Source organism: Doryrhamphus excisus, chromosome 20 (genome assembly GCF_030265055.1).
Source record: "Doryrhamphus excisus isolate RoL2022-K1 chromosome 20, RoL_Dexc_1.0, whole genome shotgun sequence".
Classification (NCBI taxonomy): Eukaryota; Metazoa; Chordata; class Actinopteri; order Syngnathiformes; family Syngnathidae; genus Doryrhamphus; species Doryrhamphus excisus.
Genome location: NC_080485.1, coordinates 12,883,884 through 12,910,179, shown reverse-complemented (window position 1 = coordinate 12,910,179; position 26,296 = coordinate 12,883,884). Strand labels below are relative to the sequence as shown.

Below are 26,296 nucleotides of genomic sequence, written 5' to 3'. Positions count from 1 at the left end.
TGCTAGCATGCATATAGCATTGTCACATTGGCCATTTTCATAGGTAAACACTATTATGCAAGGTGTTAGCATGCTAATATTGCTAGCATTCTAACATGCATTCCAACACACATACTAGCATTTTTTTTCCATTTCATGATTAATCAAGCAGAAACTTTGTGCTATCATGCTAGGTGTTAGCATGCTAATATTGCTAGCATTCTAACATGCATTCCAAGGTGTTGGCATGCTAAATGATACTGACTTTGTTGACACTGTCAGAGGTAGGCACTTATATAAACACTATTAGTGCTATTATGCTAGGTGGTGGCATGCTAAAATTAAAATGTTACCATTGCTAGCATGATAACATGAGTATACTAGCAGACAGTGTTATCATGCTAGGTGTTAGCATGCTAAGTTATGTGGACATTTTCAGAGCTAGGCACTTATACAAACACTATTAGCGTTTTTATGTAAGGTGTTAGCATGCTAACACCCCTTCCATGTTAAAACAACCTGTCAGCTTTGAACATAGGTGCAGTCGGTTGGTGAGAAATATGATTTAATTAATAACAATGAATAAGCAAAGCACTGCAGTTATTTAAAAGCCAGAAACTTGCATTTTTCTTCCTGCTCGCAAGTTTGGCTCAAGTAACAGAAAAAAATAGCTGCAGAACCTCAAGTTCCAGAATGAAATTAGTGAAGACTAGTCCATTTGTGATTTGTGAATGTAAAAATACAAAAAAACAAGCGTCTAGGCGTCGTCAGGTTTGTCTGCCGGTGGTCCACATGGCTGCAGCATCTTCTCCATTAGGTTGAAGCGGACGCGCGCTTTGCTCTCGTTCTCGGCCACCGAGAAGTAGTTGAGGAGGTCAAAGTGTCCCATGTAGGAGCAATACGAGTCCCGGTGTTGGTTCACCAGCCATTCCCACTTGCTGGTGTCGGCGTGCCCGGTGCCAATGTACTTGGACTGGAGGTGCTCCAGCTGGCTGTGGATGTTGTATCTGTCCGTCATGCTGCGAGGAAGGGTAAGTAGAACACAGCTTGACGATTATTTGTATTAATGAAAATAACAAAATACTACCTTGTTTCGGCTCTTTTGGTAATAATAACGTATTAAGCTATCATAACCTACATCGCAATCAAACATGCTTTGTTTGGTACAAGCTAACGCTAACAGGAAACGAGCGAGCTAGCTTGCTAACACCGCTAAAATTTAAAACGACAGAAAAAGCAAAACGTTGACATGAATCCAAACACAACCGATGATTATAATAGCTTAAAACTTCTTATTTGCAGCATTATTCGTCGAAGACAAGTTCAAGGAAATAAACTTACTCTGGAAAGGTTTACGACGGTAACGTCTCAAATGGTTACAATTCGATGTGGAGAAGACTTCCGGTGTGTCCGTTCAGACAAAAACGTTCCGACGTGAAACATGAACCTGCAATATTTTTCCCCGTTCCCCAAACACGGACAAATATTTACTTTCTTTCATATTTTTTATCTTATTACTTGTACCATCATCATATGTATGAAAAGCCAGGGTTTAACACTCGCACTATGTTGGCACGTTTGGTGTAAAAAGTGTATGGAGCGTACGTTGTTGAATTAAGTGATGTGACTGTTGTACGGGGCAAATTGTTTTTATTAATTATTTATTATTATTATTTTATTAATTGTTTATTAATTTATGGTCCGATACCTTGTCGCAACAATATCTAAATATGTAAAACGTGGAATTAAAAATATCATGCATGACACATGATCTATCTATCTATCTATCTATCTATCTATCTATCTATCTATCTATCTATCTATCTATCTATCTATCTATCTATCTATCTATCTATCTATCTATCTATCTATCTATCTATCTATCTATCTATCTATCTATCTATCTATCTATCTATCTATCTATCTATCTATCTATCTATCTATCTATCTATCTATCTATCTATCTATCTATCTATCTATCTATCTATCTATCTATCTAATAAATATCTAATAGTGATGTGTGTGCATGTATGAGAGAAGTCAAACCTTTCACAATAACGCGTTAAAAATGCTCCGTCGCCATGGCAACATCATCTGGGAGGACATCAAACCACATGCAGCGCGCGGGCATGCGGTCCAAGTGGGATTTCAACCTTTTAGCACCTGCGTAATGTCGCTGCCAGTGTGTTTCCTTTTTTGCGGAAGCCGCTGTACGCCAGGAATGGGAATTGCCTGAGAACATTTCGAAGTTTCATGTGGGAAATGATCAACGTTGTCGTGTGTCTCCCCTGGGGAACAATGGATGAAATGAAAAGATGATAGGATCAATATGTTGTTTTAATGATGGGTGTGGGGGGTGGGGGGGTGTTGAGCCTCAAGTGTGACATATGCGGACGTAATCAGCCTTTCAAATGGCCCACTGATCATCAGGATGGCTGCAGCGCTAACATGCTCTGTGGAAGAATAGCCCTTGAGAAGAGGCTCACACAAGAGAATATAATTGGAATCCGTCTGGCAATGACCTACGTGTTCTTTTGTACGTTTTTTCATGTTAATACAGCTTCCTCATTAAGACGACAACAATAAAAAATAGGAGCATAATTCACTTTTACTAATATTTTTTTTAAAAAAGGGATCCGGGTACTAATTGGACCCAACTATTTTTGATCAACTGAAAAACATTTGTGTTCTTACCTTTTGTTTCCTTTTTCAGATACTTTGTTGTAAAAGTCTGATCACCTCCTGGTGAGTTTGGGAACACAGTATAATCCTGTAGGCGGGGCTTACACCCTAAGACGAGAATCTACGCTCACGGTGGCCTCACCTTAGGTTTCTACTCTGTATTTGATCATGGGTAGTATGCTATTTGTATTCATTTTGTGGTTTGTAGGAATGTTAGGTCATTTTCATAGGTAAGCACTATAATGCTAGGTGTTAGCATGCTAATTTTAGCATGTTAGCATTGCTAGCATGCTCGTTTTAACACATTAGCGTTGCTAGCATGCTAATTTTATCACGTTAGCATTGCTAGATGGCTAATTTTAGCACTTTAGCATTGCTAGCATGCTAATTTTAGCACGTTAGCATTGATAGGATGCTAATTTTAGCACATTAGCATTACTAGCATGCTAATTTTAGCACCTTAACATTGTTAGCATGCTCATTTTAGCACCTTAACATTGCTAGCATGCTCATTTTAGCATACTATTGTTTTAGCTGTTTTCATAGATACACACTATTATGATAGGTGTTAACATGATAACATTATCATACTAGAATTTTTGGATATTTTTGTGAATTTGAACTAGTATGCTAGCAATGCTAACATTAGCATGGTAGGTACACACTACTATGCTAGGTGTTAGCATGCTAACCATAGAACATTAGCATTGCTAGCATGATAATTTTAACATCTTGGCATTGCTAGCATGCTAATATTAGCATGTTAATATTGTGAGCATGCTAATTTTAGCACGTTAGCATTGCTAGTATACTAATCTTAGCACATTAGCATTGCTAGCATGATAATTTTAGCATGTTAGCATTGCTAGCATGCTAATTTTAGCACCTTAAAATTGCTAGCATGATAATTTTAGCATACTATCATTTTAGCCATTTTCTTAGATGCACGCTATTATGATAGGTGTTAACATGCTAACATCATACTAGAATTTTTGGATATTTTCGTGAATTTGATTTCGTATGCTAGCAATGTTAACATTAGCATAGTAGATGCACGCTACTATGCTAGGTGTTAGCATGCCAACCATAGCATGTTAGCATTGCTAGCATGCAAACATTCGCATACTAGATGGTTGCAATGATACCAGTGTCAACATTACCGATTTATTTTTTCAAGGTAGCTAGCTATCTGTCCAACTTGTTACATAGTATAAGCCAACTTCAAATGACCAATAAATACACATTTTTGTCATGTACTTTTATCTGGTTTTGTATGGCCAAAACCGATTAAAGCCAAGAAGCGTGTAAGCCTAAAAGTAGACAAAGTTTTATGACTTTTTGTGGCCTTTTCCACAAGTATGAAATGACGCTGTAGAAGAGATTGGATCCACCACTGTTCCCAGCGTGAAGGAGACTCTCGTCTGCTGTGGCTCGGCCGTGGATGAGGCCTCCCGAGCGTGTAATTGCGTGCGGGAGATTGTGGGGAAACATATTTACCACGCTGAAGAGTACATCTCCATGTGGGAGACGGCACGTTTCCTAAAGAGGTGCCAGATGGATGCACACGGGTGTCGTGTTGTGCTGTACACCACAGTGGTCTTTTTTTTCCCTTTTAAATTCAGTAGAAATACTTGGTGGAGTACAATGTAGTACTCGTTAAAGATGTGGTCTATTGCAGTACTATCTAGCAATTACTGTAAGTGATTTGTAGATGTAGTAAGGGATAGAAATAGTGGCATTGATGCTGTTGCCATAGTGACGAGTGAGGTGCTTTGCAGATACAAATCCACTCCCGTGGATGAAACCTGAGCTTTATGGATGTTTGTCTACTTCAGGTGACCTCAGCAAATGCACTTGAAGAGAGCGGAAAAGATCAAGCAAATCTCCTTTTTCGAAAGCGAACAATTTCTCTGAAGAGAGGAGCTGGAATTTGGAAATAAAAATATGAAGGACGGAATGACCCGAAAGTAAAATGTTATTTCCTGCAGCATTGAGCTTCATCTGGTCAAAATGTCCTGTTATTTTTTGTTTTGTTTTTTCTTACATGCATGACAACATTGTCCAATATTTGTCCAATCCCACTGCTTTTAATGTAAACACTGTTCATCCGTTCCAGTGTCAAACTATCACCAGCCAACGTTTTCACGGTAAACATTGTTATCTGTCACGCAAGTGTAAAAATGAGTCAACCGCTCTTGATATTGAGATTTTTAAGCCTCAGTTTGAATGAAGAATAACAAAGGATCCTGTCATATAGAGGATCTTTGACTAGCCTTTTAATAGAATATCCGCAAAAACAGCAGAGCGCTGCTGAAATATAAAGTTTTTATCCGGTTCAAACCATTTTAGAGTGGTTCAAACCCGGTTTTGACCAGTTCAAACCAATTCTGACCATCTTATACAGGTTCAAACAAGGTTCTGGCCACTTTAGACCGATTGAAACCGGTTTACATATGATCAAACATTGTCCTGACCAGTTTAGACCGGTTCTGACCAGTTGACACACAGTTTTCACCAGTTTCATGTGGTTTAAACGGCTTCAAACCAGTTTAGGCTACTTCAAACACAGTTATGACCAGTTCAAACCTGTTCTGACCATCTTATACAGGTTCAAACACGGTTTTGACCACTTTAGACCTATTTGAAACTGGTTTACATGTGATCAAACATGGTTTTGACCAGTTCAAACCGATTCTGACCAGTTGACATACAGTTTTCACCAGTTTAACATAGTTTAAACGGCTTCAAACTAGTTTAGGCTACTTCAAACACAGTTATAACCAGTTCAAACCGGTTCTGATAATCGTATACAGGTTCGAACACAGTTCTGACCACTTTAGACCGATTGAAACCGGTTTACCCTTGATCAAACATAGTTATGACCAGCTCAAACCTGTTCTGACCACTTTAGACAGATTGAAACCGGTTTACACTTGATCAAAAATGGTTTTGACCATGGGTTAAACGGCTTCAAACCAGTTTAGGCTACTTCAAACACAGTTATGACCAGTTCAAACCTGTTCTGACCACTTTAGACCGATTGAAACCGGTTTACACTTGATCAAAGATGGTTTTGACCATGGTTTAAACGGCTTCAAACCAGTTTAGGGTACTTCAAACACAGTTATGACCAGTTCAAACCTGTTCTGACCACTTTAGACTGATTGAAACCGGTTTACACTTGATCAAAGATGTTTTTGACCATGGTGTAAACGGTTTCAAACCAGGTTAGGCTTCTTCAAACACAGTTTTGACCAACTCAGACAGGTTCAAACCGGGTTCTGACCACTTTAGACAGATTGAAACCGGTTTACACTTGATCAAAGATGGTTTTGACCATGGTTTAAATGGCTAAATCAGTTTAGGCTACTTCAAACACAGTTCTGACCAACTCAGACAGGCTCAAACCAGTTGACATGGTTTCAAACCGGTTCTGACCAGTTGTGACAGATTAAAACATGATTACACAGCGATTACACCAGTTTAAAAGGGTTGTATTTCTTCCATTCTTCTTCTACTACTACTACTTTCTGACCTTTTTTAATGACAACCATTCATAAAAGTCCAAGTTAGCGGCGTCGTAGCAGTGTGTTGTGTTGATGATGTAGACAGAAATCCTAAAAGCCATGAGCATATTATTGGAGCCGGGATTCGAGCTATGATGCAGTGTGCACTCAGACGGATGCAGGTTGCCAACATCTACCACAAGACCCTTTTCTCATTTGTTGTTTTGTGAGTGCAGAGGACAAAGAGGCTCTTTGTGACTCAGTAATGGAAGACAAGGACGCACGAGGGTTTTTTTTTTTATTTCATGAGCAAGAAAGCAAAAGATGACACGGTGGTGCCAATCATCCTGTACATCCTCGGTCTCCATTGGATTAGAAGCCATTTCACGATTGTACTGATGTGCATAAAAGCCCGCCGTGCACTCTCCTCGCACGCCATGCAGGAAATTGGACACATCCAACCAGCACTTGGGATAAATTTATTCCCAGGTGTTAGCACCATGTTATGCAACATGCTTTTGAAATGTCTCGTGTTGCGAAACACACTCGTCGGAAAACTACATTTGCATAATCTAATGGGATCCGTTACAAAAGCTGTTTTTGCAAAAATAATATACAACATGACATAAAATTTGACTTTTATTCTTAAACTCAAACCCATTAAAAAACAAAAAAACCAAATAATTAAATAAAATCTATACCGATTTTCAATATAAAAACAGCAGAGAACTCCTGTCAAATAGATGATCTTTGTTGGCGATATTTAAAAACAGCTGACTACTCATATCCAGTGGTGGTTTTAGTATTGGGCCACAAACTCTAGGGGGCGCCACATGCATGATCTGTTAAAATTTGAACACCAGGCTCCCTCTGGTGGATGAATGAATCATTGCAGCACCTCAGCAGCCATGGCCGATGAAATGTATGATGGGATGCCTTTTTAAAATAATTCGTATTGGTACTTGTATTGTATATTTCTTAGCTACTGTTTGAGTGTTAAGTTGCTGCGTGATGATTTTAGCGTTCTTTCGAAGTCAGACTGTTCTATTGTCTTCGCTACCGTTTCAGTGTTAAGTTGCTGCGTGATGATTTTAGCGTTCTTTCGAAGATAAAGTCAGACTGTTCTGTTGTCTTACCTACCGTTTGAGTGTTAAGTTGCTGCGTGATGGTTTTAGCGTTCTTTTGAAGATAAAATCACTGTTCTATTGTCTTGGCTACCGTTTGAGTGTTAAGTTGCTGCGTGATGATTTTAGCGTTCTTTTGAAGATAAAATCACTGTTCTATTGTCTTGGCTACCGTTTGAGTGTTAAGTTGCTGTGTGATGATTTTAGAATTTTTTCGAAGATAAAATCAGACTGTTCCATTGTCTTAGCTACTGTTTGAGTGGTAAGTTGCTGCGTGATGATTTTAGCATTTTTTCGAAGATAAAGTCAGACTGTTCTATTGTCTTCGGTACCGTTTGAGTGTTAAGTTGCTGCGTGATGATTTTAGCGTTCTTTTGAAGATAAAGCCAGACTGTTCTATTGTCTTAGCTACCGTTTGAGTGTTAAGTTGCTGCGTGATGATTTTAGCGTTCTTTTGAAGATAAAATCACTGTTCTATTGTCTTGGCTACCGTTTGAGTGTTAAGTTGCTGCGTGATGATTTTAGCGTTCTTTTGAAGATAAAATCACTGTTCTATTGTCTTGGCTACCGTTTGAGTGTTAAGTTGCTGCGTGATGATTTTAGCGTTCTTTCCAAGATAAAGTCAAAATGTTCTGTTGTCTTAGCTACCGTTTGAGTGTTAAGTTGCTGCGTGATGATTTTAGCGTTCTTTCCACGATAAAGTCAGACTGTTCTATTGAGTAATGACTTCCTGTCAAATCTTGAGACTTGCACGTCACAATATTTCATTTTATGATATGGACATGTGCAGCTGATATGTACACATTTGTTTTTCTCGCTCTAATTTTAGTGGGTGTGGCTTATACACCAGAAATTATGGTAATTACATTTCTAATGAAAGGAAAAATGGTATTGTCACTTTTTCCATTTTTGGAGGGGGTGAAATTCTGCTGTGTGACACTTTTTCATGTTTTTATTGAAATGAAATTTTAAAATGTTTTTTCACAGCTTTAATATAGTTGAACTGTATACATATTAAGACAACAAGCACAATGTTCATCAAAATAACAACAATAATAGTAACAAAAATACAGTTTAGTGAAGCTTTTTACAGACTTTGGAGACCACAGCACAATGATTTCACAATGATGGCCCATCATCATCATCATCATCATATATTACAAATTTAATGGTGTAGTTTATTTTGAAAAATGAAGAACGAGATCACTTTGTGGTGTGAAAAAACACATTTTTCATGTTTATCAGATTAAATGTTTCAGATCAACAAGCAAATTTAAATATTATAATAATAATTAATAAGTTAAAAAAAAAATCCTAACTTACATGTCCTTGTGTGGGAAAAGTGATTGCCCCCCGGTTTAAAATATAACTTAACTGAGATTAATTGCGAACTACCAATGTGGCAAAGGTTATAAAGCCATTTGTAAAGCTTTGGGACTCCAGCAAACCACAGTGAGAGACACTGGAGACAAATGGTGTAAACATGGAACAGTGGCGAACCTTCCCAGGAGTGGCAGGCCAACCCAAATGACCCCAAGAGCACAACGACCACTCATCCAAAAGGTCACAAAAGACCCCCACAACAAAGCCCATGTAGGTTTTGCTAATAAAAGTTCCATATAAAAAATGCTTTTTGTGTTCAGTTGTGTTGCCAGTGGCTAATAATGAAAGTTGTTTGATGATCTGAAACATTGAATGTGACTAACATGCAGAACAAATTGGGAAGGGGGCAAAAACTGTATGTGGAATAGCAAAGTGAAGCATAAACTTTGTAAAAAAAAAAAATAAAATAAAAATACAAGCACACCGTATATCGTGTATTAAAAGGCAGCCGGCAAGGACTGAGTGTGAAAAAAAAAACCACTTAAAAAGGCACACTATGTTATGTTATATAATATCGTGAACCACCTTTGCTTTGGCTTCTTTGATGCAATGTTCACAATAGATCACAATAGATCACAATAGATCATCATTTTTCACCATGGCAACAGAGTGGGACCTCAGCACAAAGATTCTTTAAAAATAACCCCCTTATTCCAGGTAAATGTAGTAAAGTGGAACGTCTTCAAACACAACCATCCGTCCTTTTTTTGCCTTTTTGTATGCCGCTTATCCTCATTTAGGTCCTAGCTGGAGCCTATCCCAGCTGACTTTACACTGTCATACAGCTACAATGTCCTTTTAGAAATAAATATATATATATATATATATATATATACTGTATATACCTTTTAAATATTGCATAAGTACCGCAATTGAAGGCTGGTGTACAGTTGCTAAACTACATTAAAAAAAAATCATAATTAAACATTTCAAATATGAACTCCAGAAAAACTGTAGTATTTTTAAAAATGTCTTTTTTTAATGAGTTTCCTGTACTTTGTTTTTTTAAACAGTGCATAGTCATACTGTACATTTAGAATTATTTACCAGATTTAAATACTACTGATTAATTGTGTGTTATGGAATTAATTATTGCACTAATAAATGCATACATTTTGCTTGGTTACATAAAATAATTACAAATTCTAAACTGCGGAAAATATGACAATAGTTTTTTAATTTGCGTTTTTGAGATTTAGTTGTACTTTTTTACATTATATTTATAATTATTTTCAGTTTAAAATATTTATTTATACATCTTTATATATCTTTTTTTGTGTATATTTCTATTATACATTTTTTTATTATAATGTGTAATAAAAAAAAAAAGATTTACATCAGGGGTGTCCAAACTACAACCTGCGGCTTGTTTTTTATTGGCCTGTGGCACATTTTAGAAATTAAAGTAAACAAAAAAACAACAACAATATCAACAATGGGAAAAAAAAACTGAGTAAAAAGATGAATAATCACACTCTGCCATGTATAACACAAAGCTAACACAATTTTTTTAAATTTTATGTCTTATTTTCATAGCCTTTTTACAAAATAAAACGTATAAAAATGGCTCCCACACCCTTTCACATTTCCATTTGTGGCCATGGTCGGAAAAAATCTGGGTAAAGTTTGATTTACGCTCATTTTCCATTATTATATTAGCATTCCCCTGTGATTGGCTGGGAGCAATCACATGGTTTTACTACCTTTAAAAAAAAATGAAATAATGTTTCTCGCCCGATAAATGTGCTGACCTTTTCATTTTAATAATTTTTTTGTGTGTGTGTGCATTTTTGTATGAATATAAAGCATAGCATACAAGACAATCACAAGCAATCCCAACAGCTACGACACAAATACTGTACATACAATCCTGTATATGTGTGTGTGTGTGTGTGACATATTTTAAAATCCACCCGTGTGCACTCCCCCACCCTCCGTAATGGCCGCAGTTAATCACGCTCTTTGTCGTAACGTATACGCCGGCTGCACTGTGCAAACACACGCTAATGCGTCTGCTTTTAAATAAAGTCCGGTGCGACCAGCACAGCTGCCTTTTGCCTTCGTTCTTCAAAAGTGGATTTGAGAGACCGTGCAGATCTGCTTCATGTCTGTCGTCAGAAGGTCCGGGCACGGTTTGCAAACATGCTTTACAGAGAAAGTCGATACAACACGTGTGTGTTTATCGTGTCACACATAGCATTTGCACAAGCTTGCGGTCATTTAACAATATGGTGTACAGATTACATAGCCAAGTTAAAAAATAAAAAAAACAACAAGTGAGTTATTCAGTTTTGATCAGAGTCAGTTCGGTAACACCGCTGCACAAAAACAAAAAATTTGGGACATTTTCTAGCAGCTTGGTGCAGGGGCGAAGGTAAAAACGGCGATATTTTGGTGCATATCTGGTTCAAAGTTATTTATGTCTGCTTTTTCATGTTACAATACACATGCATTGGGGCCAAATGGGGAAATAACCCACAGGAACCAGTAGATAAATCCCCCTGCAGGACTGGACCAGAACAGCATTATTTTAAAATGAAGATGACTTTTTGTATACAGTTCTTGAATTGGACAGGATTAAGTTGTACAATAGTTCCTATAGAAGCTACACTCATTTAAAGATAATACATGTCTTTTGTTTGCTATGTTTCTGTCTGTTACAATGGCTGGTTGAGATCACTTTAATCACAATTTGCACGACTAATGAACATGAATGCACATTTCGTCGGCACCGCCTCCACCCTTTTGGCGAATGACGACGGCTTTAGCATCCCCCTCCGACAAATCCTAGTTCGAGCACGTGTAAAGCGATTTTAGAGCCCCGTGGTGACTTGTGTGAGTTCCGAGTTGAGATCATCGTTGGCGACGCGGCGAGAGTCAACGTACGACTCCTCCACGGCTAGTCATACCTGCACGGAGACCACAAGGAACACAAAGAAGAAGCTCACAGACATGCTAGCGTACGTGTAATGCAGATGTCGAGAACTTGTTTTGCAGCTACTTGTGTGAAAATTTCAAGTCAAGCTAACAGTGAGGGGATTAATAACAGCGCCACCATGTAGTGTATGCGTAAGAAAAATAATAGCACAAAGAACACGGCAGCGATGCATATTATGGCAAAAGCGCACCCTATTATGTGCAACGGTTTAGGAGTAGAAGACATACAAACATTTCATAGCCGATGTCACAATGCCATTTGGCACCCATAGGGGGAGCCCTTCAGCAACATGGAGCAATGTTTCCTTACCATGGTGATTTTAATTTTAATTTTAATTTTAATTTTAATTTTAATTTTAATTTTAATTTTAATTTTAATTTTAATTTTAATTTTAATTTTAATTTTAATTTTAATTTTAATTTTAATTTTAATTTTAATTTTAATTTTAATTTTAATTTTAATTTTAATTTTCAAGAAAATTCCAAGCATTACAATTCCAATCATATTCCTTGTCGGCCTTCCAGGTTGCGGAGGTGTTAATTTTAATTTTAATTTTAATTTTAATTTTAATTTTAATTTTAATTTTAATTTTAATTTTAATTTTAATTTTAATTTTAATTTTAATTTTAATTTTAATTTTAATTTTAATTTTAATTTTAATTTTAATTTTAATTTTCATTCATTCATTTTCTACCGCTTTTCCTCACGAGGGTCGCGGGGGGTGCTGGAGCCTATCCCAGCTGTCTTCGGGCGAGAGGCGGGGTACACCCTGGGCTGGTGGCCAGCCAATCACAGGGTACATATAGACAAACAACCATTCACACTCACATTCATACCTATGGACAATTTGGAGTCGTCAATTAACCTAGCATGTTTTTGGAATGTGGGAGGAAACCGGAATACCCGGAGAAAACCCACGCATGCACAGGGAGAACATGCAAACTCCACACAGAGATGCCCGAGGGTGGAATTTAATTTAATTTAATTTAATTTAATTTAATTTAATTTAATTTAATTTAATTTAATTTAATTTAATTTTATTTTATTTTATTTTATTTTATTTTATTTTATTTTATTTTATTTTATTTTATTTTATTTTATTTTATTTTATTTTATTTTATTTTATTTTATTTTATTTTATTTTATTTTATTTTATTTTATTTTATTTTATTTTATTTTATTTTATTTTATTTTATTTTATTTTATTTTATTTTATTTTATTCAAAATCACCGTGGTGATTTTAAAAGTCGCATTAGGACACACACACCTGTTGATTGGACCGTTCTGCCGTCTGCGTGCTGTTGCGCTCACGTGGCGGCGCCTTACGTCTCGCCGCTCCGACCCGCGACGAATTCTGGAGCTCCAGCAGCGAAGGGCTGGATGAGCAGAACTCCCGGAAACAACGCTTGAAGTTCTCATCCAAGTAGCCGTAGAGAACCGGGTTCAGACTACTGCAAGGGGGGGGCGTAGATGGGGTATGTTAGGTGTATAGCAATTACTAGTGTTACTTGTAGCTGGATGGCTAGCTCCGCTACCTGTTGGTGTAGCCCAGGGCGATGCAGAAGTGCCAGGTGATGGTCTGCAGGGTGGAGCTGGGGATGTTGATGAGGGCGGTGATGATGACGAAGATGTGGATGGGCGTCCAGCACACGATGAAGACCGCCACCACCACCAGGACCATGCGCGTGATCCGACGAAGGTTCCTGTCTTTCTCCTGGCGGGGGAAAATGACTCGTCATGACAGTCTTGGATTTACCATTTGTGTGCTAACACTGTAAATCAGGGGTGGGCAAACTACGGCCCAGGGGCCACAACCGGCCCGCCAAGTGTTGGAATACGGCCCGCCTGTTCTTTCCAAAGTATTTTATTTAAACATACAAGCTAGCATCATGTTAAAGTAGCTGCAAAAAAGGCACACAAGCACATAATAATAATAATAATAATAATAATAATAATAATAATAATAATAATAATAATAATAATAATAATAATAATAATAATAATAATAATAATAATAATAATAATAATAATAATAAATATAAAATAATAATAATGACGATAATGATAATAATACTAATTATAAAATTGTTAATAATAAAATAATAATAAAATAATAACAATGATGCTAATAATAATAATAATAATAATAATTATAATAACAATAATAATAACGATTATTATAATAATAATATTATTATTAATAATAATAATATATAAAATAATAATAATAATCGATAGGGGAGGGGTTATAATAGGGGTTATAATAATAATAATAATAATAAAAAAATAATAATAGTGACGATAATAATAATAACAATTATAATAATAATAATAATCTATAGGGGAGGGGTTGCCACCCGGATATATAATATGAAATAACAATTATTATTATTATTATTATTATTATTATTATTATTATTATTATTATTATTATTATCAACAATTATTATTATCAACAATTATTATTATTATTATATAATGCTAATTATAACAATTATTATTGTTATAATTAGCCCAAAGACTGCTGGGATAGGCTCCAGCACCCCCGCAACCCTTGTGAGGAAAAGCGGTAGAAAATGAATGAATGAATAATAATAATAATAATAATAAGTATAAGTATAAAATAATAATAACAAATAATATAAAATAATAATAAATGTATTATTATAATAAATTTATAATGCACTTTACATCAAATAAATGATCCCAAAGTGCACATATAGCAGATTGCATGACACTTTTACAGATACAATAATTCCAAGTGGACTGCTACGTGTAAAATATGGAGTCTGGCTTCCCGCCAGTCAAAAAGTTTGCCCGCCGCTCCCTGCTGTAAATCCTCATGAAGTGGAATATTGCTTTAGTCATAATTACGGCTCAATTATTTATTTATTCAATCAATAAAAGTCAGCCACCTCCTTTACGCTGCAGCTGATTTGACCTCTGTTGCGTTTTATTTTTTTGGCAGACATTCACTCAGCCTGATGTTGAAATGTTGCCAAATTACAACCACTTAGCAGTTCACAGCCAATCATATGCATTATTCAGATGTTGCTGTAAAGCAGGGCTTTATATGGACTCGTCAGAGATCCTCTACGTGACAAGAGTGTTGACTAGGAGTGGCGTAGAGTAAATTTAGCTGACGAACCTGCGAACCCGACAGCATGCGGACGCTTTTCAGGCGCAGGATCATGAGGCCGTAGCACACGGTGATGATGAGGACGGGCATGATGAAGGCAAAGATGAAGACGCTGATCTTCAACATGGTGTCCCAGTACCAGGAGGGGTGGGGGAAAATCAGCTTGCAGTCAACAATGCTGGAGGCTGTGCAGATAAAAACACACAAACACACACACCTCAAATGCAATCCAATAGAAGATTTGCTTAAAAAGGCCAATAGTTTATCTCTATTAGCATCATGCAGTGCAGTATTAGACTACTTCACACCACAATAACAAACATTTGGATAAATCCATACAAAATGAATGTTTATACCCGAGGACATAAATGTCAGCCATTTAAACGTGCAGCCCAGCCATGGAAGTTTAGTGGCATTCCGCGTCTATAAAGTCCCGATGTCAGTAAATCTCTCACTCTAACCCAAATAGAAGTGGGATCACGCTTGGCTAATTTAATTGGCAATTTTCTTTCCATTACCTCTGCTGTTAAGCTGAGCTTGTTCCGAGACAATATGTGCATTCATAGGAGTCGGCAGGACGTTTTCTAGCCTTTCATTTGGTGGAAGCAGTAAATACTTTGTTTTACACTTTTAACGCATTTTACATCCGCTCACATTGGCAGCAATAAGCATGACGATGCAGCTATATGATAAGTCGTATAGAGTGGCTTTAATTTCTATGTTTGTACAGGCGCTGCTAATGAAATATTCTCTTCATAATTGTGTTGTGTTATACTGAAAGGGCATACTGAAAAAAACCACACAAGCCAAAGCTCCTCATTATCACTTTTTCTCATTCTGCTCTTTGAAGGACGTAACGCGAGTCAAAGATCCATTATATGACAAGAAGCATGCTGCTATGAGGGATCTAATGGGGAACAATGTTGGCCAAAGATCCTTTACATAAAAGGAGCGCTCTGCTGTTTTTGAGAACCTCTCTACATGACAGGAGCGCTCTGCTGTTTTTGAGAACCTCCCTACATGACAGGAGCCCTTTGCTGTTTTTGAGAACCTCTCTATATGACAGGAGTGCTCTGCTGTTTTGAAAACCTCTCTATATGACAGGAACCCTTTGCTGTTTTTGAGAACCTCTCTACATCACAGGAGCCCTTTGCTGTTTTTGAGAACGTCTCTACATGACAGGAGCGCTCTGCTGTTTTTGAGAACTTGTATACATTACAGCAGCCCTTTGCTGTTTTTAAGATCCTCTCTACAAGGTAGGAGCCCTTTGCTGTTTTTGAGAACCTCTCTACAAGGCAGGAGTGCTCTGCTGTGTTTGAGAACCTCTCTACATGACAGAAGCGCTCTGCTGTTTTTGAGAACCTCTCAATGTGACAAGAGGGCTTGATTGTTTTCAAGAAGCCATTAGTCAAAAACCCTCCACAAGACATGACTGTTCTGCTGTTTTTAAGAACCTAATACAAAAACACTACTCAAAGATTCTTTATATGACAACAGCAATATGCTCTTTTTAAGAAGACTTACACGTGACTAAAAATGCTAGTTAAAGGAGACCTACCGTAAAACCGTTATTTCAAGAGTAATCTAAATGTAAAAACCCAAGTCAAACATCCTAAATATGATCGGAACGCTGTTTTTAAGGTCCAACTGCAAATAGGCTACTCAAAGATCCTCTATATATGGCAAGAGTGCTGTTTTTAAAGATGACTTACGTGTGACGGCGGTGGAGGCCATGAACATGACGGGCAGACCGATGGCGGACGACAGGATCCAGTTGCAGACGTTGACAATCTTGGCGTTGCGCGGCGTCCTGAAGTCCAGGGCCTTGACCGGGTGGCAGACGGCCACGTAGCGGTCGATGCTCATGGTGGTGAGCGTGAAGATGGAGGTGAACATGTTGTAGTAGTCGATGGACATCACCATCTTGCACAGGATGTCCCCGAAGGGCCACGTCCCCATCAGGTAGTTGACGCTCTGGAAGGGCAGCGTGCTGGTGACCAGGGCGTCTGCCAGCGCCAGATTGAAGATGTAGATGTTGGTGGCCGTCTTCATCTTGGTGTACCTGACCTCGCACACAAGGATGAGACCAACGAGACCGGTCATTTTATTATCAAAGATCCTCTATATAACAGGAGTGATCTGCTGTTTTTAGGGAATCAGTGATCCTCTATACTACAGGAGGGGTGTAACGTACTTGCGATGGTTTCTTAAAGTTAGCAGTCAAAGATTCTGCTGTTTTTAAGGACCTACTGCAAATGCACCAGTCAAAGATCCTGTATATGATAAGGGCATCTGCTGTTTTTTGTGGATTTACTGCCAAAACACTAGTCAAAGTTCCACTACTCGGTAAGAGTGGTCTGCAGTTTTTAAGGATCTTGGGCAACTTTTGCAGTGGGTTCTTAAAATCAGCAGTCAAAGATTGTCTATACAACAAGCACACTCCTGTTTTAAGGATCTATGGCAAAAGTGCTAGTCAAAGATCCTGCATATGACAAGGATGTGTTGCTGTTTTTTTAGGGATCTACTGCAAAAACCCTAGTTAAAGATCCCTGATATGAAAGTGATCTGCTGTTTTTAGGTACCTACTGCAAAAATGTTAGTCAAAGATCCCCTATATAAGAGTGCTTTGAAGTATTTATTTATTAGGAGGCGCTAGTCCAAGATCCTCTGTATATCAGAGTTGCTGTAGCGCTTTTGAATAAGGTTCTTAAAATCATCAGTCAAAGATCATCTTTACAAAAAAGAGCTACTGCAAAAGCACTAGTCAAAGATCTTGTACATGACAGAGGAAAAACTAGTTAAAGATCCTGTATATAAAGAATGTTCAGCTGTTTTAAAGGACCCACTGCAAAAATACTAGTCAAAGACGGGAGTGATATGCTGTTATGTTATGTAATATACTGCAAAAGCGCAGTATATACGAGAGTGCTTGCTGTTTTTAAGCACCCACAGCAAAAAAGCCAGTCAAAGATCCTCTATATAACAGGAGCACTCTACTGTTTTTATAGAGCTACTGCAAAATGTGAGCCAGAGATCCTTTATGTGACAGGAACACCGCTGTTTTTGAGACGCTACTGCAAAAATGGTAGTCAAAGATCCTGTATATGACAGGGGCATCTGCTGTTTTTTGTACTATTGCCAAAATACTAGTCAAAGTTCCACTACTCTGTAGGAGCGGTCTGCATTTTTTAAGGATCTCTGGCAACTTTTGCAGTGGGTTCTTAAAATCAGCAGTCAAAGATCATCTTTACAAAAAAGAGCTACTGCAAAAACACTAGTCAAAGATCTTGTACATGACAGAGGGATCCACTACCAAAAAACTAGTTAAAGATCCTGTATATAAAGAATGTTCAGCTGTTTTAAAGGACCCACTGCAAAAATACTAGTCAAAGACGGGAGTGATATGCTGTTATGTTATGTTGCAATATACTGCAAAAACGTTGCTTGCTGTTTTTAAGCACCCACAACAAAAAAGCCAGTCAAAGATCCTCTATATAACAGGAGCACTCTACTGTTTTTACAGAGCCACTGCAAAATGTGAGTCAGAGATCCTTTATGTGACAGGAACACTGCTGTTTTTAAGCACCCACAACAAAAAAGCCAGTCAAAGATCCTCTATATAACAGGAGCACTCTACTGTTTTTTATAGAGCTACTGCAAAATGTGAGTCAGAGATCCTCTATGTGACAGGAACACTGCTGCTTTTGAGGCGCTACTGCAAAAATGGTCGTCAAAGATCCTCTATATGACAGGAGAACTCCATGTTTCCTAGGATGTAGTACAAAAGTGATAGTCAAAGATCCTATATAAGACAAGTTTTATCTTCTTTTTTAAATTTGAACCAAAAAAAAAAAGACTCGTGAAGAGTTTGCTGTCATGACATCAAGATTGTCCCGCTTCACTTTATTTTTTAATTCCTCAGTAATCCCAAATCCTCTTAACAAGCTCGGATGACATGTTTGTTCATTAAATTCTAATTAACGAGACAGCTTGCGTGTTTGTTATTCGTCAACTTGATTTGACGAGGGAGCCGCGCGGCTGCAGGCGTCCATATTGACTGTGATAGCGTTGTTAAAAAAAAAAAAAAGTGGCTTTGCGTCTTGGTACATACGCCCCCGCCAGTTACGCCTTTAATGAGCGTTCATCTCCACCGCACCCTTGACGCCTCACTATCAGATCCTATTTCCTATCTCCTATCTCCTAGTTCCTATTCGCCTTCCATCTCCGTTCACGCTGCGATATTACACACCAACCGTGAGTCACAAAGCACAAGGTGCGCTTGTTTTCAACACCCTGGAGCTCACATCTGTCTCCTGTCAGTTGTCTTTTGGAACACAATGTCTGTTTTTTTTCTTTTCAGTCGCTCTCTTTCTCAAATTTTCAACTATTCGTATCACTTCGAAAAAAAACTTCCAATAGCAAGCACTCTCGTGTCATTTAGAGGATCTTTGACTACTGGTAGGTTTTTTTTTGCGGTACTTTAAGAACAGAACAACTAACATTTTTGTAGTAGCTCCTCAAAAACAGCAGTGTTCCTGTCACATAGAGGATCTTTGACTCACATTTTGCATTAGTTCTTTCGAAGAAATGGAGTGCTCCTGTTGTAGAGATGATCTTTTTTTGCTGTAGGTCCTTAAAAGCAGCAAGCACTCTTGTCATATAGAGGACTGTTGATAAACGTTTTTGCTGTCTGTTGAATGGAGAATCTTTGAGTAACATTTTTGTTGTCGATCCTTAAAAATAGCAGCACAGTAGATCCTCAAAAACCACAGAACTCCTCTGTCATTTGAGGGACTTTGAAGTGCAGTAGATTCCTAAAAACAGCAGAGTGTCTGTGTCGTGTAGAGGATCTTTGACTAGCTTTCTTTATTTCCTCAAAAACAGCAAAGCGCTCCTGTCGTACAGAGGATCTTTTGACTCATATTTTTGCCATAGGTCATTAAAAACAGCACAGCACTAGACGTATAAGATGTTTTTTTAACTAGTGTATTTACAATACATTCTCTAAAACCAGCAGATCACTTCGGGCATATAGAGGATCTTTGACTAGCCTTTTTGCAGTTGGTCCTCAAAAATAGCAGAATTCCTCTGCACTTTAACAAGTGCAGTAGATTCCTAAAAACAGCTGAGTGTCTGTGTCATCTAGAGGATCTTTGACTAGCTTTTTTGTTTCCGAAAGAACAGGATCTTTTGACTCGTGTTTTTGCCGGAGGTCATTAAAAACAGCACAGCACAGAACTAGACATATAAGATGTTTTTTTTTTAAACTAGTGTACTTACAATACATTCCCTAAAAGCAGCAGATCACTCAGGTCATATAGAGGATCTTTGACTAGCCTTTTTGCAGTTGGTCCTCAAAAACAGCAGAATTCCTCTGCACTTTAACAATTGCAGTAGATTCCTAAAAACAGCAGAGTGTCTGTGTCATCTAGAGGATCTTTGACTAGCTTTTTTGTTTCCTCAAGAACAGGATCTTTTGACTCGTGTTTTGGCTGTAGGTCATTAAAAACAGCACAGCACTAGACAAATAAGATGTTTTTTAAAACTAATGTACTTACAGTACATTCCCTAAAAGCGGCAGATCACTCAGGTCATATAGAGGATCTTTGACTAGCATTTTTGCAGTTGGTCCTCAAAAATAGCAGAATTCAGCAGTAGATTCCTAAAAACAGCAAAGTGTCTGTGTCATCTAGAGGATCTTTGACTAGCTTTTTTTATTTCTGTAAGAAGAGCAAACTGTTCCTGTCGTTTAGAGGATCTTTCGCCGTTGGTCCTTAAAAACAACACATCACGGCTGAGTTTTTAGTTTGTTTGTGTTTTCACACGAAATTCCCTAAAACAAGCAGATCACTCCTCTCAGAGGATCTTTGGCTCGTATTTTTGCAGTCATTCTTTAAAAACAGCAGATCGTTCCGTTTGTAAATACATTTTTTTGTTGCAGTGGGTCCTTAAAAATGTATGTAGTGTTTTTGCAATCCATCCTGAAAAACAGCAGAGCACTCCTGTCATATAAACGATCTTTGACTAGTGTAGTTTAGTGCGTTTCTGCATAAGTAGGTTCACGTTTTGTTTGTCGTGTTTAACATCATCCACCTCCAGGTTTTTGCGGCGTTGGACTTTTTAGATTAACCGTTAAAAAAAGCAGGAGGCTGTTCCGTTTTCTTTGTTGCGCTGATTAATTTCCTGCGTCTTTGCGTTTTTGCTTTCAAACTCCCTTTTGAAGCCGGGCCGGATGATGGCGGTTAATTGTGTCATTTCAACAAACGACAAAGCTGAACGCACAACAGTTTTGCAGCACGGGGGTCATTAATCTTATAGACTGGTGTTATACAGCTCAAACTAAACATCATTTGTCATTAGCGGGACAACGTGTGCTGCTGCTGCTGTTGCTGCTTATGATGCTCAGCTATGATGCTGCGCTCCCCGTCCCATCCGGTGACACTGTCCATGCACCCTGAGGGGCTCTGATGGATTCAGACTGTGAACTAACAACCCCTTGAAGTTCCGTTGAATTCAATTTCGAGGGAACATAACTTGGAGGAAAAAAGTGTGTTCATACTGCAAAAATCCAATGAAAAAGTCACCTGACTAGAACATGTCCCGTATGCCGCCACTTGATCACATTGTGAAACGTTATTTGTCGTCACATTAGCGCCGCACCGGTGCTCATCTATCATGAGCAAAGGGAAGGTAACTGCTGTAAAAGGCACTTATACACCCATCATCCGCCCACATGCGTGCACATATGAGTGGACGAGTGGACACCAAAGAAAAGAAATTCGAGTATGGAGAGGGAATTAGTCTGGTCCAGCGTCGGATCCTGCAAAACCTTTGTTTGTGAAGAGTCCTGTCATCATTTAGATTCTTAATGTCGAGCGTCAGGAGTGACAAATATGTTGTTGCATGCTATCCGAGAGCTGCTATAACAATTTCATTCATTCATTCATTCATTTTCTACCGCTTTTTCCTCACGAGGGTCGCGGGGGTGCTGGAGCCTATCCCAGCTGTCTTCGGGCGAGAGGCGGGGTACACCCTGGGGGCACATATAGACAAACAACCATACACACTCACATTCATACCTATGGACAATTTGGAGTCGTCAATTCTGGACTAGCTTTTTTGTTTCCTCAAGAACAGGATACTTTTGACTCATGTTTTTGCCGTATGTCATTAAAAACAGCACAGCACAGCACGAGACATATAAGATTTTTTTTTAAACTAGTGTACTTACAGTACATTCCCTAAAAGCAGCAGATCACTCACGTCATATAGAGGATCTTTGACTAGCAGTTGGTCCTCAAAAATAGCAGAATTCCTCTGCACTTTAACAAGTGCAGTAGATTCCTAAAAACAGCAGAGTGTCTGTGTCATTTTTTTCTACCGCTTTTTCCTCACGAGGGTCGCGGGGGTGCTGGAGCCTATCCCAGCTGTCTTCGGGCGAGAGGCGGGGTACACCCTGGGGGCACATATAGACAAACAACCATACACACTCACATTCATACCTATGGACAATTTGTCGTCAATTAACCTAGCATGTTTTTGGAATGTGGGAGGAAACCGGAGAACCCGGAGAAAACCCACGCATGCACGGGGAGAACATGCAAACTCCACACAGAGATGCCCGAGGGTGGAATTAAACCCTGGTCTCCTAGCTGTGAGGTCTGCGCGCTAACCACTAGACCGCCGTGCCGCCCGCTATAACAATTTGAGGGACTTAAAAATAAGCTTGTAAGCAAATGTTAGTGTGTCCTTCCTGTATCGACGTCAAGAGTGCATCTTGCCGTGTAGTCGTCCTCCTCGCCAATGACATGTTTTCGCTGAGTCTTTGTGGTCCTAATTGGGAAAAAATGACTCACTATTTAAGTTACCTGCTTTTTGTGTCCTTGAACATCCATTGGATGTTGCTGACGGACCAAGACGCTGAGGAAAGGACAACCAGCAACAGTAGCAAGGTGGGATCTGATTGGCCCTTCAAGGAACTCGATAGTCATTCATTATACACGTTACGGCCACAGAGGAGTAAAAAAGCACTCCACAAGGTCGGAATTACGTATATTCCTTGCATCAGCTGTGTGTGATGCCCCAATTGATACCAAGAGGTCAGCTTCTCTGGCTACTGTCCGTCTCAATGGAGGAAATAAAAATCACTTCATTTTGCCTTTTAAAAAGAACTAAAGTTAGCTTAGCAACCGTGCATCTCGATTTTGAAAACCCCTGGTGTAAAGAACATATCACAAATAAACTAATTATAGATATTAACTGTTAAATCTGCTTGGTTATGTGTCATTTTTTAGTCCGGAAAATACAGTATATTATGCTAAAAATTCAATCATTCATTTTCTACTGCTTATCCTCACAAGGGTGGAAAGGGGTGCTGGAGCCTATCCCAGCTGTCTTCGGGCGAGAGGCGGGATACACCCTGGACTGGTGGCCAGCCAATCACAGGGCACATATAGACAAACAACCATTCACACTCACATTCATACCTATGGACAATTTGGAGTCGCTAATTATCCTAGCATGTTTTTGGAATGTTGGAGAAAACCCACGCATGAACGGGGAGAACATGCAAACTCCACACAGAGATGGCCGTGGGTGGAATTGAACTCGGATCTCCTAGCTGTGGGGACTGTGTGCTAACCACTCTCCCGCCGTACAGCCCCATTTTCATTTATTCAGTCATTCATTTTCTACCGCTTTTTCCTCACGAGGGACTGGTGGCCAGCCAATCACAGGGCACATATAGACAAACAACCATTCACACTCACATTCATACCTATGGACAATTTGGAGTCGCACGCATGAACGAGGAGAACATGCAAACTCCACACAGAGATGGCCGTAGGTGGAATTGAACTCGGGTCTCCTAGCTGTGGGATCGTGCTAACCACTCAACTGCCGTACAGCCCCATTTTCATTTATTGTGTGATTAATTATTAAGTCTAATAATTAAGTCTTGTGCCCACAGGAACGAGAAATCTTGTTACGTTTTAATCTTGCAAGATTAAAACGTGACAACATAAAGTGCAAAAAAAATGGCATCGGGAGGTTGCCTACAGCCGCAGCACTTTTATTGCTATATTGATTCTATTGACATTTGTTATTGTAGACTTAGCGGTCAATGAAATAGCGTTGTTACTTGAAACATTTACGATATTCCCATCCTGAGTTATAAGGGTGGAATTGAACTTGAGTTTCCCAGCTGTGAGGCCTTGATTGTAAAAAAAAAATAATGGAAAAATACGTCAAAATAAGTCAATAGAATTTTGTATTCATTAAAAAAAACAAAAACAAATATGCCTTTTACTTCCACATTGATCGATGACCTGCCACATTTGCCTTGTTGTTTATTTTTACAAGAAGAGGGTATTGATTGAACCGGACGTAATGATGAAGCTGTCAATCAGAACAAATACGCATAATTTTTCCATGAATAAGTAAGAAAACACCAATTTTTAAGCGGCTGCTTGCAATATTTTGATGCTTTTTGGGGAAAAACGCAGCCATCTGTAATGACGTCATCTTTGTATTGTCATTTTAATTCCGAGATGGTCAGGAGAACATCAGCAATAACAAGAACAATTAAAAAAAAAAAAAAAAAAAACACGGCAATTTAGCTGCTGAGAGTTTGGCCGCCATGGCAACAAGACTGATAGCGGGGCGGGGGTCTACGTGCCCCCAGCCGTGGGAGCTGCCGTGCAAAATAGCTCAAAGTTGTGCACTTTGATCCTGGCTTTTAAAGCCCGTGTTCGCGCTTCTGTCACAATACATCAGCTTCCTGCCATGCAGGAAACGTAGTCAAGAGACGCAGCTTGATTGCTTCCGAGGATTGCCAGTCAGGATGAAGACACTTGCCACAGCGGAGGCTTATTTCCTCCTCTATCTACACGATTAATTACTCCTCATGGGCTCCCTAACAAGAAGGCAGACGCCCTCTCTTTGCCCCCGGCTGAGTGCAAATTCTCCACTTTAGTAAGAGCGGCATGTTAGAATTCCCCCATGCTGTGAATTGTCTGAACAGAACGCCCAATCTTTTGTTGAAGGCTTAAAGCAAATAAAAGAAAGCCGCAGGAACGAGGAAAATTAAACCTCTCGGGTCAAACGCTGCGAAAGTGGTACAATTTGGAGTTCAAGCTCCAATTGCTCTGCAGAAACAATACCTCAAAATGAAAAAAAAAACGGAATGTTCAAATGACGACAACAAAAGTTGAACTGTTGTTAACCAAAACAGCAGCACCTACCGAAACGATCTAACCAACATGTAGCCTCAAGAGGAACCAAATACCTCGGCTCTTAGCTTTGTTAGCTATTGCACAATGAAGGTATTTGCTCAATTTTGCTAGCTAAACATAAAAGCAAACACGTAGTCTCACAAATACAAAGGATTAACGTGACATCTGACAGTTAAGGTGGAAACATCGAGTACGCATGTGACAACTTGCTTTGCAACAAAGGAAAAGCAGAATTTTCCCAATAATAAGACCCGCTTACTTGTAGGCATACAGGGACTGCAGATAAGCCCGGATGTCTGTATTAGGTATTGTTGTCAGGAATAATAAACAATCTGGTTCTCATTCTATAATTTGGGTTCTTTAAGACTCCCTTATCCTCTATTCAAAACCCACTTACAATCCTCAGTGGGAGGATTTCTACAACTCGTAACAACATCAAAGGACATAAAAAAGCAATTGATCCCTGTTGCTACCCAAAACAGCAGCACCGACTATAGCAATGTGGCTAACATGGAGCCAAAAACACAACCGCTGTTCCCTCTTAAAAAACAAAAAAAAAGAATGGTAGCAACCTAATTAAGCAACAGCACATGTAAGCCTAACTGAACTCTGCCGCTAACCAAAACAGCAGCACCTACCGAGGCAACATAATTAGCATGTAGCCAAAAGCATCATGGCTGCCCTTTCCTCTTCAACAGTAGTAACTGAATCCATCAGTAGCAATGAAGTCAGTTCAATATCAAAGAGCTACATTGCTAACAATGGACTCTGTTGCTAGCCAAAACAGCAGCCCCCATTGAGGCATGTTTGTCTCATCAGTTAAAATGTGGAATTGAAATATTAATTCTCTGTTTTGTGCGTTCTGAAGATATAAAAACAGCAAAACAGAAAACAGAAAACCTATTTAGCCAATAAAACCTTCTGGAAAAAACATCAACAACATTTCATTTGCATCATGTGACCTGATTATTGTATTGCTTATTATTGTATTGTATTCAACATTGTTATATCGAAGAACTACTTTATTGGTACGTACGAATACTGTAAGTGTTACATGTTATCATGAATGTGTCTAATAAAACCTTGTTGGAGGTGTTTTAGGACTTAGAGTAGGTGTGTTTCATTATGTGCATTAATTAGTTGCTTCTTCTTTAGATGTTTTTATATATTTTGTGTTGATATATTTTTTGTTTTATTTAGCAAAATTCAAAAAAATCATTATTTATGAATGAAAACATTGTTAGAAAGCCCATAATTTACATGGTTTGTGTCACTATAATGTTCAGCTTTAAGCGTTGTTTTGTCCTACTGT

At 38.6% G+C, this 26,296-nt stretch overlaps 2 protein-coding genes across 2 annotated transcripts in view; both read right to left on the bottom strand.

Moving 5' to 3' along the window:
- Nucleotides 1-527: 527 nt before the first annotated feature.
- sf3b5 (splicing factor 3b, subunit 5) lies at nucleotides 528-1,441 on the bottom strand. The gene is made up of 2 exons (XM_058058646.1): nucleotides 1,321-1,441; nucleotides 528-998 (listed from the first exon to the last, which is right to left on the bottom strand). Exon 2 carries the CDS (start codon nucleotides 995-997, stop codon nucleotides 737-739), a length of 261 nt encoding a protein of 86 aa, XP_057914629.1. The 5' UTR covers nucleotide 998; nucleotides 1,321-1,441; the 3' UTR covers nucleotides 528-736.
- Nucleotides 1,442-8,281: 6,840 nt separating this feature from the next.
- Nucleotides 8,282-26,296, bottom strand: part of oprm1 (opioid receptor, mu 1) — a 22,166-nt gene continuing 4,151 nt past the window's right edge. Inside the window, exons 2-6 of the mRNA XM_058058998.1 lie at nucleotides 16,465-16,814; nucleotides 14,762-14,937; nucleotides 13,149-13,327; nucleotides 12,881-13,064; nucleotides 8,282-11,583 (exon numbers count right to left, since the gene is read on the bottom strand). Coding sequence (XP_057914981.1) covers nucleotides 11,578-11,583; nucleotides 12,881-13,064; nucleotides 13,149-13,327; nucleotides 14,762-14,937; nucleotides 16,465-16,814 — 895 coding nt within the window. The 3' untranslated portion in view covers nucleotides 8,282-11,577. The remainder of the gene's footprint in view (nucleotides 11,584-12,880; nucleotides 13,065-13,148; nucleotides 13,328-14,761; nucleotides 14,938-16,464; nucleotides 16,815-26,296) is intronic.